Source organism: Pristis pectinata, chromosome 19 (assembly GCF_009764475.1).
Source record: "Pristis pectinata isolate sPriPec2 chromosome 19, sPriPec2.1.pri, whole genome shotgun sequence".
NCBI classification, from domain to species: Eukaryota; Metazoa; Chordata; class Chondrichthyes; order Rhinopristiformes; family Pristidae; genus Pristis; species Pristis pectinata.
The window spans coordinates 6,629,734-6,649,473 of NC_067423.1; the positions used below are offsets into that span (position 1 = coordinate 6,629,734).

The window sequence follows — 19,740 nt, forward strand, 5'->3', positions numbered from 1 at the left end:
ATCCCCACCACAACGTGCTGCCAGATCTGATCTCCCCTCACCTTATCCAGATGCCCATCAACATGATCAGACTTCCCTTCCCCAATCCCTTCACAAACTGCCTGTCTCCCGTGCAGGCCTGACCTTATTGGCCAGTTATTGTATCGGTTTAATGATCTTGAGTTTTGTTTTTGTCTCCACCACTTTTACATTTTGCATAACAAGGGGAAAAAGAATCCTAACTAATTCCTGAAAGAAATAACTGCAGAATATTTTGCAAAGTTCATATAAATTTGGTGACAAATATAGTGTCCATGGAACAGATTGTATTTCACCCAAACAAGATTCATTCAACTTCAAGCCTGAGGAATAGGCATTCTCAGCAGATCAGCCTAAAGGAATAAAACCCTTGCTTATTCTTATTGCGTACAGGCACTGCTCGCTAACCCCAATTACTCGGAGAAGAGGCATATATATCAATTTAATGAGTTTCAGACTGAACAAGTAGCTTCCCAATTTAGCATCATCCTGTTAGCCAGAGGGGCAGTAACTATGCGGACATATTTCTCGTGAGGGTGGAGGAAGGAATGGGAGTATACATCCCCATTTAGCAACGGCAATAACTTACTTTTATAGGGCAGAACATCCCAAGGCACTTCACAGGAGTGTTATCAAATAAAACCACGAGATGATTTCTTTGAGTGTTGGGGTGTAAAGATTTAGGAAGCAACTCTGAAGTTGTTACATTTTATTATTTTGTTTAACTTTGATGCATTTAATTATTTCTGTATTATGTTTTTAGATGATTTTTTTAAAAAATGAATCTTTTTGATTTTGTAGTTCAATTTTCTAAATGTACCTGAATTCAGAGATATTTAAAATTTTTGGTACCTTTAACAGTAGACATAGCACCAGATCCAGATTTGCCCTCTGTCAAGTTGGAGATGAGGTCTCTACGTTGCACCTTCTGTGACCCAGCCGCTGTCTAGACATTGTCACTAGACTCCAGGGTGCTTTGAGCCAGCTTCAGGTAAGTGCAGACCGGTGGGAACTGTAGGAGTTTATTCCGGGTGGTCGCAATCACCTCAGCATGATCTGACCTCATGAACTTTCCATGTGAATGGGTAATCACTCTGCCAGCAAGGCCAGTTTATTACCCAAAAATAAAAAGCTTTAATATCTTCATAAATCGTCATTACTTAGGAATAGACAAAAAATCATTTGTCAAAGCTTTTCTGTGCAATTGCGTATTACTTTGAAAAGTAGCCAAATCCCACTCACATCATTAACCAAAAACTTCAGATTCTGTTGTGTAGATGACCTAGACTGTAATTGTGTTGACCCTGCTATATGTTATGCAAGACATTGAAAGAAGTGTACATTGAAAGGTGGTTTTCAAGCTTTGCACTTTCAACATTATAGAAGGAAGGAAATTCTGGTGACATTTACATAAGACAAATCTTTTTTTCATTTTGATTGTGCTCATATAATTTCCAATTTCACTGCCAGATAACTTGTGACAATGTGTTCCTTGTACTCTGAATGCCAAACACACGCAAATGCCCTGAGATCTGAACTCCATTCAACAACCCTTGTTTTCCAACAGTGTTCCCATTGAAAATCTTCTCCCCTTTATGCCAACCTTGCTGAAACTGATGGATGATGGTGACAGAACATTCCTTTAACAACCTTATCGTGGACAGGAACAATATTTGCAGAAGTTCATATTTTATTGCTTATTCATCTGTCTATAGATTTTCTTTTGAATAACAAACATTATCCGTTTTAGTAGCATTACCTATCTTAAATTTTAAACCTCTTGATCATCAGCCCTGGAACTTGTGAGTTTGATTATTTTAAGTATGTTTTATCAGAATATTACATAATTCTTTTCATTTTTCAAAGCTATTTTGTTGCAAACATCTTCCGTACTTAGTTAAAACAGATCAAGAGCAGTAGGCTGTTTGAGAAATTGTTAAGAAATTGACATTAAGAACACGTGTTCTATTTGCAAGCCCTCTTTGAAACAGTTCACCCAACTGGCATTCAACAGAAAAAGTGCTCAGAACCTTGCCATGGACATAAAGACTTTCCACAGTGCCCTGCAGAGGAGAGAAAGAACACTAAATCTGGAAGGGAGAGCTTGAGGGATAGAGACGAGCTGTCAGAAATGTAGTCTTTGAGTGAGGGCCACCAATGTTTTGGGAAAAGCTGAGGGTAGCATGGAAGGTTGCTCATACCAAGGGATGATACAGTCTTGGAGAAGATTGTTTTGCAGCAATCCTAAATTCTTTTCCCTCTCCTCCAATAACCCTAACACCAACAGACACCCCAACTCTCCTCACCTTTTCCCAACCCTGTTTCACTCCATGAACAATGAATGACTCAGTTGTCCCACTCCACAAACAATGAATGATTCAATTTCCATTACACCCTTGCCAAAAGTGTCCAAACTGCTCCCTCCCTCTCCCCCCCCCCCCCACCATCCATTCATCCCTCCCTTTCCCCACCCTCCCCCCAACCAAGTCTCAAAAAGGTTTGGTATTCATCTTGTTCTAACTGTGTGAACTTTCTCTACACTAAGGGTGCATTATGAATGTAAGATTTTACAGCACGGCTGTTAATGTAGGAACATGAATCCATCACAGGAGCCACCAATCTGCTAAAGAGTTAACACATTTCAAGTTGCATTGGCTATTGTTTAGAACTAGAGGTCACAGTTTCACAATAAGAGAACGATGCCTATTTTTAACTTATTCTACAGTCTTTTCAATAGCAGTCTCAGGACTGTTAAATCAGATGAACACACAGGCGAGGTCACTGTAGCTGTGGCTTGCTTTATATCCACATTGCATCGGGTGACCATTGTTCCCACAAACTGAAACCCTCCCAGTCCTTTCAGCACTCAAGGTAACTGCTGGAAAATTTAATTGGCTGCAATTTGCAGTCAGTGACAAAGCAATAGCACTCAGCGCAAACTGTAAAGAAAGCTCCCACAAAGATGTAGAAACACCCTGTGCAGTGGCTGTTGCTGCCACATCAGTTCAATGGGATCCAGCAACAGTGACAGGGATGCAACAGATGTCAGATGGCACCGGAGCATGGTGACACATTGCAAGCTGCTCTCTGCAGATCTGCTCATTACTTCTACTATAATTGTTCTACTCTTTTAAATTTAAATTCTATGTCAGCAATGCAACAGTTATGGGGGCAGATACATTAGGGACATTTAAGAGACTCTTCAATAGACACATGGATGATAGAAAAATAGGGGGGTATGTGGGAGGCAAGGGTTAGATAGATCTTAGAACAGGATAAAATGTCGGCACAACATTGTGGGCCGATGGGCCTGTAGTGTTCTATGTTCTACCAGTGTCCTCAAAAAGATGGCTGAATAGCAAATCATATGGAAGAATCCTTTATTGAATGAAAGGAGGAAATAGCCAAATGCTTAATCAAGTTTTAAGTCTACTGAATAAAGATGGGAATATTTATATATAATTAAGGTTGAAACTGAGATATCATAAACATCTTTTAAACCTAAAGGGCAATTGTTAAATTCCTTGTATTTGGATATAGTTAAATATTTTTGCGAAGGAATTACAAATATATAAAATGAAGTGGTGAGCCTGAGAGTTTGTTAAAGGGTAAGAAATGTTTACTACATCATTAAGAACTCAGTTAGATCATATAGGACAAGGTTTCAAGGACAGCTATCCCATTGTTATAAGACAATTGAATGGTCCCCTGGTACGATAAGATGGACTCTTGACCTCACAATCCACCTTGCTGTGGCCTTGCACCTTATTGTCTGCCTGCACTGCACTTTCTCTGTAACTGTAACACTTTATTCTCCATTCTATTATTGCTTTTCCCTTGTACTACCTCAAAGTACTGTTGTGATTAAATGATCTGTATGGATGGAATGCATAGCAAAGTTTTTCACTGTACCTTGGTACATGTGACAATAATAAACCAATTTAGCATTTTATCAACTTACTCTGTTGAAGGAGAACAACCCCAACCTCCTGTCGCTGGAACGTTCTTGGTAAATCTCTTCCACACTGTCTCGTCTTTATATGCTTCCTAAAGTGTGGCATTCAGAACTGGAGATGGTACTCCAGTTATGGTCAAACTAATGACTTATAAAGGAGACACAAGAGACGGCAGATATAATCTGGAGCAAAAAAACAAATTGCTGGAGGAACTCAGTGACGCTTGACTATCCGAGTTCTTCCAACAGTTTTTTGCTAATGTTTTATAAAGGTTCAGTATGATTAGAGTTGACAAGGTTTGTTCGAGGAAATAAAAACAAATGAGCAACACTTGTTAGTTTTGAGAGAATAATCCTCAAGCATGTGCCAAAAGCGTTGAATAAGTTAGACAAGAGGTTAACCGCAATCCTCGATATTCTTTCAACTGACAACAGACTACCAGAAGTATGAGCATGTTATCTCCTGGCATAAAGGTTCACATGTGGGAGGGTTTGTGATTGGGTGTCTCTGTGACCTCACAGGTAGTTGTACATTATCACAGCTCTGGGGGAAGTATCCAGTGACCTGGAGTTCACTACGAACCATGGTAATTATCAAAAATTACCCAAAATTCCGATCAAATCATGAGAGTTCATTAATACACTGATACCTAAAATAGGGACCCATTTTAGAGAGGGAAATCCCGTGGCAGCAATAATAAATTTTGGTAAATTGGTTTATTACCAGTAGTGTAGCGGTTAGCGTAACGCTATTACAGTGCCAGTGACCTGGGTTCAATTCCAGCCACTGTCTGTAAGGAGTTTGTACGTTCTCCCCGTGTCTGCATGGGTTTCCTCCGGGTGCTCCGGTTTCCTCCCACATTCCAAAGACGTACAGGTTAGGAAGTTGTGGGCGTGCTATGTTGGCGCCAGAAGTGTGGCGATACTTGCAGGCTGCCCCCAGAACACTCTACACAAAAGATGCCTTTCACTTGTGTGTTTCAACGTACATGTGACTAATAAATCTTGTCTTATCTTATCTATTATTTTCACATGTACTGAGGTACAGTGAAAAACTTGTCTTGCATACCGTCCGTACAGATCAATTCATTACAACAGTGCATTGAGGTAGTACAAAGTAAAACAATAACAGAATGCAGAATAAAGTGTCACAGCTACAGAGAAAGGGCAGTGCACGTAGACAATAAGGTGCAAGATCACAATGAAGTAGATTGTGAGGGTAAGAGTCCATCTTATCATACTAGGGAACAGTTCAATAGTCTCATAACAGCGGGATAGAAGCTGTCCTTGAGCCTGGTGGTACGTGCTTTCAGGCTTTTGTATCTTCTGCCCGATGGGAGGAAGGAGAAGAGAATGTCCAGGGTGGATGGGGTCTTTGATTATGTTGTCTGCTTTACCGAGGCAGCAGTAGGAAGAGTCCATGGCGGGGAGGCCATTTTTTGTGATGTGCTGAGTTGCATCCATGACTCTCTGCAGTTTCTTGCAGTCTTGGCCAGAGCAGTTGCCATACTGAGCCGTGATGCATCTGGATAGGATGCTTTCTATGGTGTACCTAAAAAAATTGGTGAGGGTCAATGGAGATATGCTGAAGTTCTTTAGCCTCCTGAGGAAGAAGAGGCAGTGGTGAAGTTCCCTCATCCAGAGTACATTGCTCCTGAAAGTCTCAATGGTATTGGTTTATTATTGTCGCATGTACTGAGGTACAGTGAAAAACTTGTCTTGCATACCGATCATACAGGTCAATTCATTACATTGTGCAGTTACATTGAGTTAGTACAGAATGCATTGAGGTAGTACAGGTAAAAACAATAACAGTACAGAGTAAAGCGTCACAGCTACAGAGAAAGTGCAGTGCAATAAGGTGCAACATCACAACAAGGTAGATCGTGAGGTCAGAGTCCATCTCATCGTATAAGGGAACTGTTCAATAGTCTTATCACAGTGGGGTAGAAGCTGTCCTTAAGTCTGGTGGTACATGCCCTCATGTACATCGAAACACATAGTGAAATACATCTTTTTGCTTAGTGATTTGGGGGGCAGCCTGCAAGTGTTGCCACGCTTCCAGTGCCAAAATAGCATGCCCACAACTTCCTAACCTGTACGTCTTTGGAATGTGGGAGGAAACCGGAGCACCCGGAGGAAACCCACGCAGAAACAGGGAGAACGTACAAACTCCTTACTCACTCTCACCCTGGTGGGGATGGATGGCAAATTTCCTTCCCTAGAGGTGCTTTAAGAAATCAGGTTGTCCCTCGGTCATCATTCTCGCTACCAGCTTTTCATTCCAGATTTATTTAACTAACTAAATATAGATTTCCCAGTTGCCATGGTGGGATTATAGCCTATATCACTGAGTATTTGGTTCAAGTAATCTTGTGTTACTTGTCCAGTAACATAAGCACCATCACTACACAGCAAACACTGAATCATACCCAACATAACCTTGCCTTGATTGAAAGCAACCAGTCAAAAGGACGTTGATACCAGCCTGAAACACTTTGATCCATAGAACTTAAGTATGTAAAGGAACAGAAATTCAGCTTAGAATGGAACATAGAACATAGAACACCACAGCACAGTACAGGCCCTTCGGCCCACAATGTTGTACCAACATTTTATCCTGCTAACCCGTCCCTCCCACATAGCCCCCTATCATTCATGTAGCTTAGAATATGATATAATTTTGTTGCTAAGAGTATTTTTTGCCCATTTCAATATTTGAAGAGTCTTGACCCGAAACGTCGACCATCTACTTCCCTCCATAGATGCTGCCTGACATGCTGAGTTCCTCCAGCGCTCAATATTTGAGGTGTCGTGAAATATATGTTGCTGATCGTGAATCAGAAGGAGAAACACTTCATTTCATGGGCGCAAAACACTGATCAGTTTATATCAGATATCATAAAGGTCTTACCAAATGGCGAACCTGACTGACTTGCGATGTAAGGCAGCAGTGTAGATGTGAATTAGTGCTTAACCATCAGCTTTTGGGTTTAGATATGGCAATGGTTCAAAAGTCACTCTTTTTTGAACTCAGACTGCTTCTTCTTAGGTGGTTCCTTGATGACTGATTGTGTGGGCCCTGACGTGACTGATGAGGCCAAATCAAAACGATGGACTTGACCACAATTGGGTCAGAAGGTGTTTGATTTGGCAGCTGGGTATTTTGTGGAGTGGTGCATTCCGTCCACCACTTACGTTGGGCTTCTGTGTACTCCTGATACATGAACTCATTCTCAGTGCCATCTTGAATGTTCCTCCTCCACTTAAGGCGGTCATGGACTGGAGGCAGTGGGGATGTTGCAAATTTTCAAAGAGGTTCTGAAAACATCCTTGAATCTTTTTCTCTGTCCACCTGGTAGTGTCTTCCTGTCTTGGAGGTTGGAATGGAGGGTCCTCCTCAGCTATCTTTACCCAATGGTTGAATAGCTACTTTCTGAATCACAGTGTGGATTCCGTCCATCTAGAGATGCAATGGATATGGTTTTCACCATATAATATCTCCAAGAGAGATGTAGAAAGCAGAACCAACCATCATTCATGGCCACAAAACAGAGACACAAGAGACTGCAGATGCTGGAAATCTGGAGCAATACACAGAGGAGCTGGAGAAACATCGACTGTCCATTTCCCTCCATAGATCCTGCCTGACAGTCTGACAGGGAGATAGACAGTCGATGTTTCTTGACTCTGTCAAGTGGCTGGGACCACCAATCATCCTCCTGACATTCTTCTGTCTGCAGAAATTCATCTCCATCTAACACCAGTGAACTAAGACAGTGTGGAATTTGTTCATGAACAGATTTGTCATTTGATTTTGTTCATAGGTTTATAGGGAATATAAACCTATTATAATTCATTGAGTACATCAACATTGTTCACCTGTCTCCCAGTTATCTGATTTAATCAAAGTACAGCCCTGTAACACAAAGGACATATGTTAAACCTTCACCTAAAAATACTCTTTACGTAATAAAATCAATTGCTTGCACAGGGCAAGATTATTAGGCTTTATCATTATAGCGTTGTTAAACTGACTGCAACACATGTTCACCTTCAATGTAGAAATCTTGAAGTTACTCTTAGTAAATTACTTCTCCCCAGCAGATGGCTCTGTTTTGATGGGTGGGTGTGTTGGCTGCTTCGCCAAGGCAGCAAGAGGTAAAGACAGAGTCCAAAGCGGGGAGGCTGGTTTCCGTGACGCGTTGGGCTGTGCCCACAATTCTCTGCAGTTTCTTGCGGTCCTGGGCAGAGCAGTTGCCGTACCAAACCGTGATGCATCCAGATAGGATGCTTTCTATGGTGCATCAATAAAAATTGGTGAGTGTCGAAGGGGACATTCCGAATTTCTTTCTTTCAGGTATTCAGGTGGTATGGTTCAACAAAGTGCACTGGGTTCTGCATGAAGCAGAAGAAAATGTCAAGGAAAGGAGAGAGAGGAGGGGACATTTTATCTCCCACAGTTTAAAAATGACCATGGATGTTTTAGACTTCTCCTTCCCAAGTAAGGATGGAAAAGTGGTCAAAGAGAATATAAAGAAATATATCCTCTGTACTGCTTTAGGCAGGCAGCAACTTATCTTCCAAACAGTGCCTGGTGCAGCCAACTTCTGAACATTATTAAAAGACCAGTTTATTCGGGCAGAATTTCTAAAAGGGAAAATGGGATAGAAACCAACTCAAGTCAAAGACACAATGGTCATTGGAATCAATTAACAGCAGCAAAATGCTGTTATTATTAAGTCTTTGGCAGAAAAGTTATAACACGCAAAGTCAATGTGAAATTGGCACCATATGGCGTACATCATTTGAGTTTGATGAATATGAATGAGCTGTTTCAGTAAAGGGCAATGACCAATAGTTTCGACAAATTCATCCACCCCAGGCAAAAGCCAACTGAAGTGCAACATTTTGCTTTGTCCCTGTGGAAGTCGAAGTCGACTTATTGTCATATGCACAAGTACATGCATGCACAGGTGCAATGAAAAACTTACTTGAATTGCTGTAGAAATGGACCACTATGATATTCCACCTTAAGTTGTCTGAACACCATGGATGTGTGTGGATGAAAGCGTGTAATCAAATCAGGTGATAAAATGTTGGAGGATAGCAGTTACAGCAGATGGATGGTTCGGGGTCCATAGTTGCAAAGTACCAGCTTTTTCTTCACAATCATATTTCCCAAATTTATTGGCACCATGTTTCCATGAGATTAGCCCTATTTTAGAACTTTGAATGGGGTTTTGTTTCTTAACAATCGAGGTGTGTGTTTCTCTCACACACCCATTGCAAATTCTATACAAGAGGAAGCAAAAAATCCTTGCATTTCCACACCAGCTTCACCAGTTCCGGAGACCCCCGAGGTAGTTAAAACCAATTAATTATTTCTGTACTGTGACCAGTGCTCAGATGCAACCAATGCAGCAGCCAGTTTGCAGGCAGCAAGCTCCCACAAACTGCATTCATAGCCAAATATTCTGTTTTAGTGATATTGATAGATAGATGGGCAGCAGGGACAGCTCAGAGGTACTGGTGCAATGTACTGCCATTGGTAAGCAGAAAGCAAGCAGAGTCTGGTTCAGAGACATGAGTGCCAGCCACTGAACCACAGTTGGTAACCACTCAACAACTTGCCAGTGTGCTACTGGACTACAGCTAAAGAAGAGACGGTGTACTAAATCTTCTGATCTAAACTAGATTAGAAAATATTGCAAATGCAAAATATTTCTGAATACTAGTGAACCAAAATGGAAAATTCTGGAAATACTCAACAGGTCAGGCAGCATCTGTGGAGAGGGAAACAGGTTCAATGTTTCAGGTCAATTGTTGAAAGCTTATTGACCCAAAATGTTAATTGGTTTTCTCTCTCTGTAATTGCTGCCCAACGTACAAAATATTGCAGATAGTAGTGAAAGTTTCTACCACATCTTTGCCTTACACTGGTTTAAATAATTTACCTTCATTTAACAGGAGTACAAATTCAGCAATATTGTAAAATATTTTTGCAGTACAGCTACTTTTGACAAAAGTTATAAAAATTCCACCTTAAATTTTCTCATAGAGTGATAGAGTCATACAGCACGGAAACAGACCCTTCGGCCCAACTGGTCCATGCCAACCAAGATTCCCATCTAAGCTAATCCCATTTGCCTGCATTTGGCCCATATCCCTCTAAACCTTCCCTATCCATGTACCTGTCCAAATACCTTCTAAATATTGTTAATGTACCTGCCTCAACCACTTCCTCTGGCAGCTCATTCCATATACTGACCACCCTCTGGGTGAAACAGTTTGTCCTCAGGTTCCTATTAAATCTTTCCTCTCTCACCCTAAACCTATGCCCTCTAGTTCTTGATTTCCCAAACCTGGAAAAAAGACTGTGTCCATTCATCCAATCTATGCCCTCATAATTTTATACCCCTCTCTAAGATCACCTCTCATTCTCCTACGGTCCAATGAAAAAGGTCCCAATCTACTCAACCTCTCTCCACAACTTAGTCCCTCGAGTCCCAGCAACATCCTTGTAAATCTCCTCTGCACTCTTTCCAGCTTAATGGCATCTTTCCTATAGCAGGGTGACCAAAAATGAGCACAATATTCCAGATGTGGCCTCACCAACCTCTTGTGCAACATAACATCCTAACTCCTCAATGCCCTGAATAATGGAGGCCATTGTGCCAAAAACCGGCTTCACCACCCTGTCCATCTGCGACGCCACTTTCAGGGAATCATGTACTTGCACTCCTAGGTCCCTCTGTTCTACAACACTCTCTACCGTTCACTGTGAAAGTCCTATCCTCACTTGTCTTCCCAAAATGCAACACCTTGCACTTATCCAAATTAGACTCCATTTGCCATTCCTTGGCCCACTTACCCAGCTGATCAAGATCCCCCCTGTAAATCCTGATCACCATCTTCAATGTCAACGACACCACCTACTTTAGTGAATGATAATGTATTGCAGGTTTTGGTGAAATCAGTTAAAGAGGTAAAGCTTGTCTCTCTATTAAAGAAGCCCACAAAATCCAAAGCTGATACCATTTGATGATCAATACTTTTGAGAGAGGAGAAGAAAACCATTGGAGTTTTCACATAAAAAAATCTATCCTTTTACCTGTCATTTAATTCAAAGTAGAATATGAAGAAAAAATAATCTCTCCTTCTCAGTGAATGTGAAGTCTGCTGGTCTGGTATAAACCTATTTCCAACTGAAGTCATTGATTTGATTCACAACCTCAACCAACAAATTCATCCTGCTGGTAAAACGTCTATTCACCAGATATTTTGTCTTATGAGGATAGGTTGACTGAGCTCGGGCTTTTCCCTTTAGAGAGAAGGGGGATGAGAGGTGACTTGATAGAGGTGTACAAGATGATAAGAGGCATAGATCGAGTGGACAGTCAGAGACTTTTTCCCAGGGTTACAATGACTAACATGAGGGGACATAATTTTAATGTGATTGGAGGAAGATATAAGGGGGATGTCAGGGGTAAGTTCTTTACACAGAGAGTGGTGGGTGCATGGAACACACTGCCAGCAGAGGTTGTGGGGGCAGATACATTAGGGACATATAAGAGTTTCTTAGATAGCCACATGAATGATAGAGAAATGGAGGGCTATGTGGGAGGGACAGGTCAGATAGATCTTAGAGCAGGATAAAATGTCGGCACAACATTGTGGGCTGAAGGGCCTGTACTGTGCTGTAATGTTCTATGTTCTATTTTAAGAACCCTGGTACTGAATTTGACTTTCACTAATCTGAAATTCAGTTCTCCTGTCACAGTTTTGCTTGAAATTTTTCTTTTCTGCAGCCTACTATTTTATCAAAGGTAAATCATCACCCTTTTAAAGGTTAAACAAAGGGAATACATAGAAAACTGTGAGCAAAAGTAGGCCATTTGTCCTGCAAGCCTTCTTCAATGCAATCATGGCTGGTTCTCTGTCCCAACACTATATTCTCACCGTCTCCTCAAACCCTATGATGCCTTTTGTGTCTAGAAATCTATCTACTTCCTTCTTGAATATATTCAGCTACATGGCATCCACTGTCTTCTGCAGCAGAGAATTCCACAGTTCATCACCCTCTAAGTGATGAAATTTCTCTGCATTTCGGTCCCAAGTGTCTTACCCCTGTACTAAAACTCTTGGTTCTAGACACTCCAGCTGGGAGAAACATTCTCCATACATACAGTCCATCTAATCCTATTGCAATTCTATAGATGTCCAGATGAAGGATCTCAACCCAAAAAGTCGAGTCCATTTCCCACCACAGATGCTGCCTGACCCGCTGAGTTCCTCCAGTAGTTGTTTCTCCAGATTCCAGCATCTGCAGTCTCTTGTGTCTCCAATAATATATCTAAGGTTATTGCTCGGTAACCAGGTACTTTAAATAAGAAACCACACTGGAAACCTTAATGAGGACCAAAACTGCCTCATCATGTGGTGTAGCAGATCTAGAAATATAAATATCCAACTCAGGAAATTGCATTTTGATGATTCTTGCTGAATATTGATTTCGGTGATGACTCAGTCATAGAAATGAACTTTTCAGATCCCAAGGATCTGTGCCTGATTGCTGGATCTCACCTAGACTGGTTATAGAAGGTGGCACAGTAGTGCAGCTAGTATAGTTACTGCCCCACAGACCCAGCTTTAGTCCTGACTTCAGGCGCTCTCCGTGTGGAGTTTGCATGCTCTCCCTGTAACTGTGGGTTCTCCAGTTCCCTCTCTCATCCCAAAGACATTAATTTGCTTTTAAGACCTTAAAGACCTTTAAATGGCCACTATAAATTGTCACTGGTAATGTGTAGACTCTGGGGGAGTTGATGAGAATGCAGATTTTTTTTTAAATTGGATTAATGCAGGATTAGTGTAAATGGGTGGCTAATGGTCGGTGTGTACAACATGCCTAAGAGCCTGTTTCTGTGATGTATCTCTCTGACACTCTAGGTTAAAAAATGGACCTTGGCTTCCTACTGTAACAAGGTCAGATCTAGGGAGGGTGGGCAAAAATTAGATGTTCTATCTTTGGACATGTATAGAATGTAGAGCTGAGAGGAAAACACTTGTCTGTTTCTCTCATTACTGTGAGCATCATTGCTGTATATTGGAGACATTTCTTCAGTGATGCCCTGTAGAATGGTCGACTGTATCTATTAATGGATATACCTTGAAAGAACAATTAAGATTAAGATAAGATGTCTTTATTAGTCACATGTACATCAAAACACACAGTGAAATGCATCTTTTTTGCGTGGAATATTCTGGGGGCGGCCTGTAAGTGTTGCCACGCTTCTGGCGCCAACATGGCATGCCCACAACTTCCTAACCTGTACGTCTTGGGAATGTGGGAGGAAACCGGAGCACCCAGAGGAAACCCACACAGACACAGAGAGAACGTATAAACTCCTTACAGACAGCGGCAGGAATTGAACCCGGGTCGCTGGTGCTGTAAACTGTTATGCTAACCGCTACACTACTGTGCCAATTATCAATACAAAAAGCATCTGTAAGGCTTTCTCCTGCTCCATATTTTGAGAAGGCACTGTTTAGTTGGCCTTTCCATACAGAATTATCTGCCAGCTGCAGAGTGCATCTCAACATGTTCCAGACCTTCGTCCCCACACATAGAGGCGCAGCTAGTCAAGCTGCTGACCCACAGCTCCAGCGACCCAGGTTCGATCCTGACCTCCAGTGCTGACTGCGTGGAGTTTGCACATTCTCCTGGCAACCACAGGGTCTTTCTCCAGGTGCTCCGGTTTCCTCCCACGTCCCAAAAATGTCTGGGTCGGTAGGTTAATTGGCCGCTGTAAATTGCTTCTAGGAGGAAGTTGACTGGAATGTGGGGAGAATAAAATGGGGCCTGATGGTCAGCATAGACTTGATGGGCTAAAGGGCCTGTTTCTGTGCTGTGTGACTCAATGACTGTGTAGAAGTACAAATTCACTGGAGGTGACACTTCTGACCTTTTGCTCTACTTGTGGACTTAGTGCTAAGTTCAGCATCCATTCTCTGAGGGTTGGACACCAACAAAGTCTAGCCCCAGAGCTTCACACCATCCATGCCAAGTGCATCCAGTACAGCCCTATTCACTTGAATAGAATCGCCGATCTTCAGTGAAGCTAAGTAGTTTCTTTGTTTTTCTTCGTATTAATGTTAATGATTTTATTGAATTTACATGTGTGTTTTAAATTGATGCACTTTTTAATGAATAATTTTCAGTAAAACTTTTCAATTTCTGCATAATTTATTTAATCCAACTAAAGGTCTCTGATTATCAGAGACATGGGAAACAATGGAGGAGGTCCCTCACAGTGCAAGCTGTCAGCGAGCCATCAAGGAAAACCAGGGACGTGGCTTGTGGATCCACTCCCTGAGGTTCAGTCCTTACTTGTGGAGATCTCCGCCTCGCAGAATGGCCAGGGTAATGGAATCTCTGTCTTGGGCAGCTGCACAGTTGTGCATCATCTGTTCCCTTGATACAAGAATAAATGGCTTAAGCACCACTCCTTCCACACCCATTAAAATAACAATCCACAGACAGTGAGAAGGATCCATTCTCTCTAATGTAACCAAACCCAATTTCTGTGCATCCTTTACGTTTAGGACTTGAAATATTCAGTTTTATTTTTGTTTCATTATGGGGGGAAGTGGCGGGCAATTTTCAGTTACGATTAATTGGCAAAATCGGGTATTTTTGATTATTAGAATATCCATCAGGCAAATGCATCAACTTTCAACTTACATAACAGACTGCAAATAGAGTGGCAACAGAAGTAACTAATAGCTGCACATTTAAAGACATCCATTCTTGCCTGTGTTTAACTATTTTGAGCTTTTTACTTAGTTATATCACTAACCAGTGAATACTATCAGATATCCACAAACAAAAGCAACTAGTCAGTAGTTTAGGCACAATATTTTCATTTTAAAAGCCACATTCTTAAGGCAAAGTGAATGAACGTTATAAAATACATTGTCAACAAATGGTTGCATTGATGTAAAAAACATATCAAACTTTCTAAATACCTTTAGGGATGTTTTTATTGGTAAAAAGAATGAAAAATTGAATTTCTATTGTACTGCTGAGTATCAAAAACAAAAGGGCATAGGTTTAAGGTGAGAGTCACAGAATTAGACTGCACAGAAACAGGCCCTTCGGCCCAACTGGTCCATGCCAACCAAGATGCCCATCTAAGCAGGCCCCATTCGCCTGAATCTGGCCCATATTCCTCTAAACTCTTCCTATCCACGTACCTGGTAAAGTGCCTTTTAAATGCTGTTATTACATAATGTAGAGAATTCCAACCACAATATGGATGTAGAAATCAGTTATTCTGCCGTGCAGAATAGTCAACCCCTTATTTTGAGATTGTGAACCCTGACACTCCAGACAGTAGAAACAACAGCTCTGCATCTACCTGTCAAGTCCCACAATGAGGTCATCTCATCACTCTAGACAGCATACACCCAGTCTGCTTCAGGCTTCTCATGGGCAAAACCCCACATCCCAGGAATCAGTTTGATTAATCTTTGTTGAATTCCTTCTGGCAGAAATGTAGGCTTTCCTACATAGGGAAACCAGATTCGCACATATTATATTTCTTTATTAGTCACATGTACATCGAAACACACCGTGAAATGCATCTTTTGCGTAGAGTGTTCTGGGAGCAGCCCGCAAGTGTCGCCAAGCTTCTGGTGCCAACATAGCACGCCCACAGCTTCCTAACCCATATGTCTTTGGAATGTGGGAGGAAACCAGAGCACCCGGAGGCAACCCACGCAGACACTGGGAAAACGTACAAACTCCTTACAGACAGTGGCTGGAATTGAACCTAAGTTGCTGGCGCTGTAATACTGCACTTGCTATCTATTCTAGATAGAGGAAGGAGTTTTAAAGGGAGCCTGAGGGGTAATTTTGTTTACACAGAGAGTAGTTGATATCTGGAGTGCACTGCTGGGGGAGGTGGTGGAGTCAGATAGAATTACTACGTTTGAGAGGTATTTCAACAGACACTTAAATAGGCAAGACATACAAGGATATGGTTCTAATGCAGGCAAGTTGTATTAGTGTAGATGAACAAAAAGGTCTGAATGGTTGTGGTTGGCCAAAGAGTCCATTTATGAGCTGTGACTACGATGATATCATGTGCTATCTTTCTTTTATTTCAAGGCTACCTGGTCTATTAATTTAAACATTTAAGATCCTGAGGAACGTCAACTGGGTAGATGTAGAGGGAATTTTTCCTCTTAGATCAAAACCGGTGCATTTCTATTCTGACAAAGGGTCTTGGTTCTGTAACATTAACCCTGTTTCTCCTTCCCAAATGCTGCCTGACCTGCTGAGTGTTTCCAACATTCTCTGTTTTTATACTAGAACTCGGAGTCACTGTTTGAAAATTGCCCAATTAAAACGATGAGGCAAAGCTTTTCTCTCTCAGATGGTCATGAATCTTTGGCATTGTTTTTCTTAAAGGGTCGATGGAAGCAGGGTATTAATAAGCGAGGAATGTTTCTGATGGAACCTGTTCTGAAGGGAATCATCATGGATGCAATGGGCTAAATGATGTCTATCTCTGTTGTAGCAAGTAAGATGAGGTGGAATTTTCTCTCCCAGAGGTCATGAACCTTTGAAACTATCTTCATCAAGGGGAGAGAGAAGCAAAGTCTTTGAGATATTTATCGCAGAGACGGGATGGATACAGTGAATGGGCACAGTCTTTTTCCCGGGTTAGGGGAGCCTAAAATTTAAGGGCATAGATTTAAGGTGAGGGGGGAAAGATTTAAAGGGGACCTGAGGGGAAAGTTTTCCATTCAGAGGGTGGTGGGTGTATGGAATGAGCTACCAGAGAAAGTGTTAGAGGTGCGTACAATTACAATGGTTAAAAGACACTTAAATAGGTACAGAGATAGGAAAGGTTTAGAGGGATATGGGTCAAAGGCTGGCAAATGAGACTAGCTCAGGTCAGCATGGGCGAGCTGGCTTAAGGGCCTATTTCCCTCTTATTCCCTCTCTCATTAGGTAGAAGATACAAAAGCCCGAAAGCACGTACCACCAGACTCAAGGACAGCTTCTATCCCGCTGTTATAAGACTATTGAATGGTTCCCTAGTACGATAAGTTGGACTCTTGACCTCACAATCCACCTCGATATGACCTTGCACCGTATCGTCTGCCTGCACTGCACTTTCTCTGTAACTGTAGCACTTTATTCTGCACTCTGTTATTGTTTTACCTTATACTACCTCAAGCACTATGTAATGAAATGTTCTCTATGAACAGTATATAAGACAAGCTTTTCATTCTACCTTGGTACATGTAACAATGATAAACCAATTCCAATTCCAATTCCGTGTTGTATAACTCTGTGACTAGCCATGGGTGAAGGTTTACTGTGAGTAGATTCCTTTCTAAAATGAACACGTTTTAAATAGAAATGGGAAACCCTGCAGTGATACCACCAGGCTCCATGCAGACTATTGTTAATTGCACTCAGTGAACAAACATATACAGGTTATCGCTTTATATGCAGACAGATGAAATACAGAAAGGGAGACAGTGAGCAGGGCTGATGGAGACTGGATTGATAGCCAGAGGAGTTAAGATAAGATTTCTTTACTAGAAACACACAGTGAAATACATCTTTGGCGTAGAGTGTTCTGGGGGCAGCTCACAAGTGTCGCCACGCTTCCGGCACCAACATAGCATGTCCACGACTTCCTAACCCGTACGTCTTTGGAATGTGGGAGGAAACCGGAGCACCCGGAGGAAACCCACGCAGACACGGGGAGAACGTACAAACTCCTTACAGACAGTGGTGGGAATTGAACCCGGGTCACTGGTGCTGTAATAGTGTTATGCTAACCGCTACACTACCGTCAGATCAACCATGATCTTACGCAATGACAGTGCAGGCTCAAGGGACCAGATGGTCTACTCTGGCTCTAATTCATACTTCCTGTGATTTATTTTTGGATATTCAGATGGAATATTGGTCTCTGAATGTCTTGCTTCAGTTTTAGGAAAACTTCTTTCAGGGAGGTGTCTGATCTTGCTCAGCCTGACTGCAGGGGGTAGCGGAGGGGAGAAAATATGTGGAGTTAAACAAATGTGATGCATGCCATTCTTAATTCGAAAGGGGATTGACTTTATAGGCAGAAGCTGCAATGTAAACTTATTTGATGAGGACAACCTGGAGAAAAGCTGTCTGCTTATTTGGAAAAAGATTTTCTGGACGTCAGAAAAACTTGGATGGAGGCTGAGGTTTTAAGGAAATCTCAGAACATCTTCCATGGAATTTTGCAAACTATGTTGTTACCAAGGAAACAAAGCATGATGTTTGTGACTGTGCAAAAGCCTAAATATAGCAAACCCAACAAGGAACAGTGGTGAAAAATGTACTTCATATTCCCCTCCAGCCACTGAAGTTAGAGTTGATTTGCTTTGCTTGTAGTTGTGTCAAAGAGATGTGACACAAGATAATCTCTGTATGATCCGTCAATCAAATGGGCAGCATTGCTCTTTGCAAACCAACAGTCAACACGGTGTTGCCCATTGTAAATCCATCGCTGTTTTCTCACCACCGGAACCAGTCGATCTTTGATGCTCAGCGAGACTGCCAGTCCTGTGTTCTCCTCTCTTCCTGCAGTCCAGGTTAAGGCCTGATTTTGCCAACTTGCAGATCTGGTTGCATTTGTGATTTGGACACGGCTGTATAAGAACTGGCCTGTGGAAGGAACAGTGACAAAAAGAATGAGGAACCGAATGTAATAATTGCATTAATATATAGCACCGTTCATGACTGCAGGACTCTCCAAGGGCTTTTACCGTCAATTACTATTGTGAGAAACACATCAGTACTTAGCAAGCTCCCACACAACGTTGTGTTATAGAGACACAAAAGTCTGCAGATGCTGGAATCTGGAACAACATAAAAAGCGCTGGAGGAACTCAGCGGCTCAGGCACCATCTGCGGAGGGAAATGGACAGTCGGCGTTTCAGATCGAGACCCTTCGTCTGGAATGGAAAGAAAGGGGGAGGTAGCCGGTATGAAAAGGTGGAGGGAAAGGGTGGGGCAGGAGCTGGCAGGTGATAGGTGGATCCAGGTGAGGGGGGGAATGATGTCAGGAGCTGGGAGGCGAGAGGTAGAAGTGAAGATGATGGGATCTGATAGGAGAGGACAGTGAAGCATTGAATAAAGTGAGGGAGTTGTGATATAGATCAGTAATGTCTTACAATCTCATTTTGACTGTGTTTGCATTAGTGGCTCTTTTACTGCTTGTTTTCCAGTTCATTATTTTTCCACTTAAGACACTCAAAACTTAATAATATACTGATTTGGAAAATAAAAATCCAAATGGATAGCTATATAAAGAGGGGGGGGGGGTGAGGTGTTGCAGAATCATGTGACAGCCTTGGAGGTCATGTGACAAAGGAGGATGTCAAGTCGGGAGGGAGCTGTCTCGTTCCAGCCTCAGTCTCCCCTCCACCTTGGAAACAAGTCCAACTCCTCCCACCAGTGTAGCAGCGGAAAGAAGAAGACGAAATATATCAGTGAAGCAATTTACAATTCAGTCAATTTTTCTTAAAAAAACATTGGCCCTTTTTCTCTTTTCTTCCATTTTGCCCCAATCACAAAGAAGGCACGCCTGCAGCTCCACTTCAGTAGGAGTTTGAGGGGATTTGGTAGGTCACCAAAGACTCTTACAAATTTCTACAGATGTACAGTGGAGAGCATTCTGACTGGTTGCATCCACCGGAGGCTCCAA

At 42.0% G+C, this 19,740-nt stretch overlaps 1 protein-coding gene across 1 annotated transcript in view; it reads right to left on the minus strand.

The window, feature by feature from the left end:
* Positions 1-18,399: 18,399 nt before the first annotated feature.
* The window catches only part of itih5 (inter-alpha-trypsin inhibitor heavy chain 5), a 57,240-nt gene continuing 55,899 nt past the window's right edge, over positions 18,400-19,740 (minus strand). The window contains exon 13 of the mRNA XM_052034130.1: positions 18,400-18,698. Within this exon, the coding sequence (XP_051890090.1) occupies positions 18,400-18,698 (299 nt within the window). The remainder of the gene's footprint in view (positions 18,699-19,740) is intronic.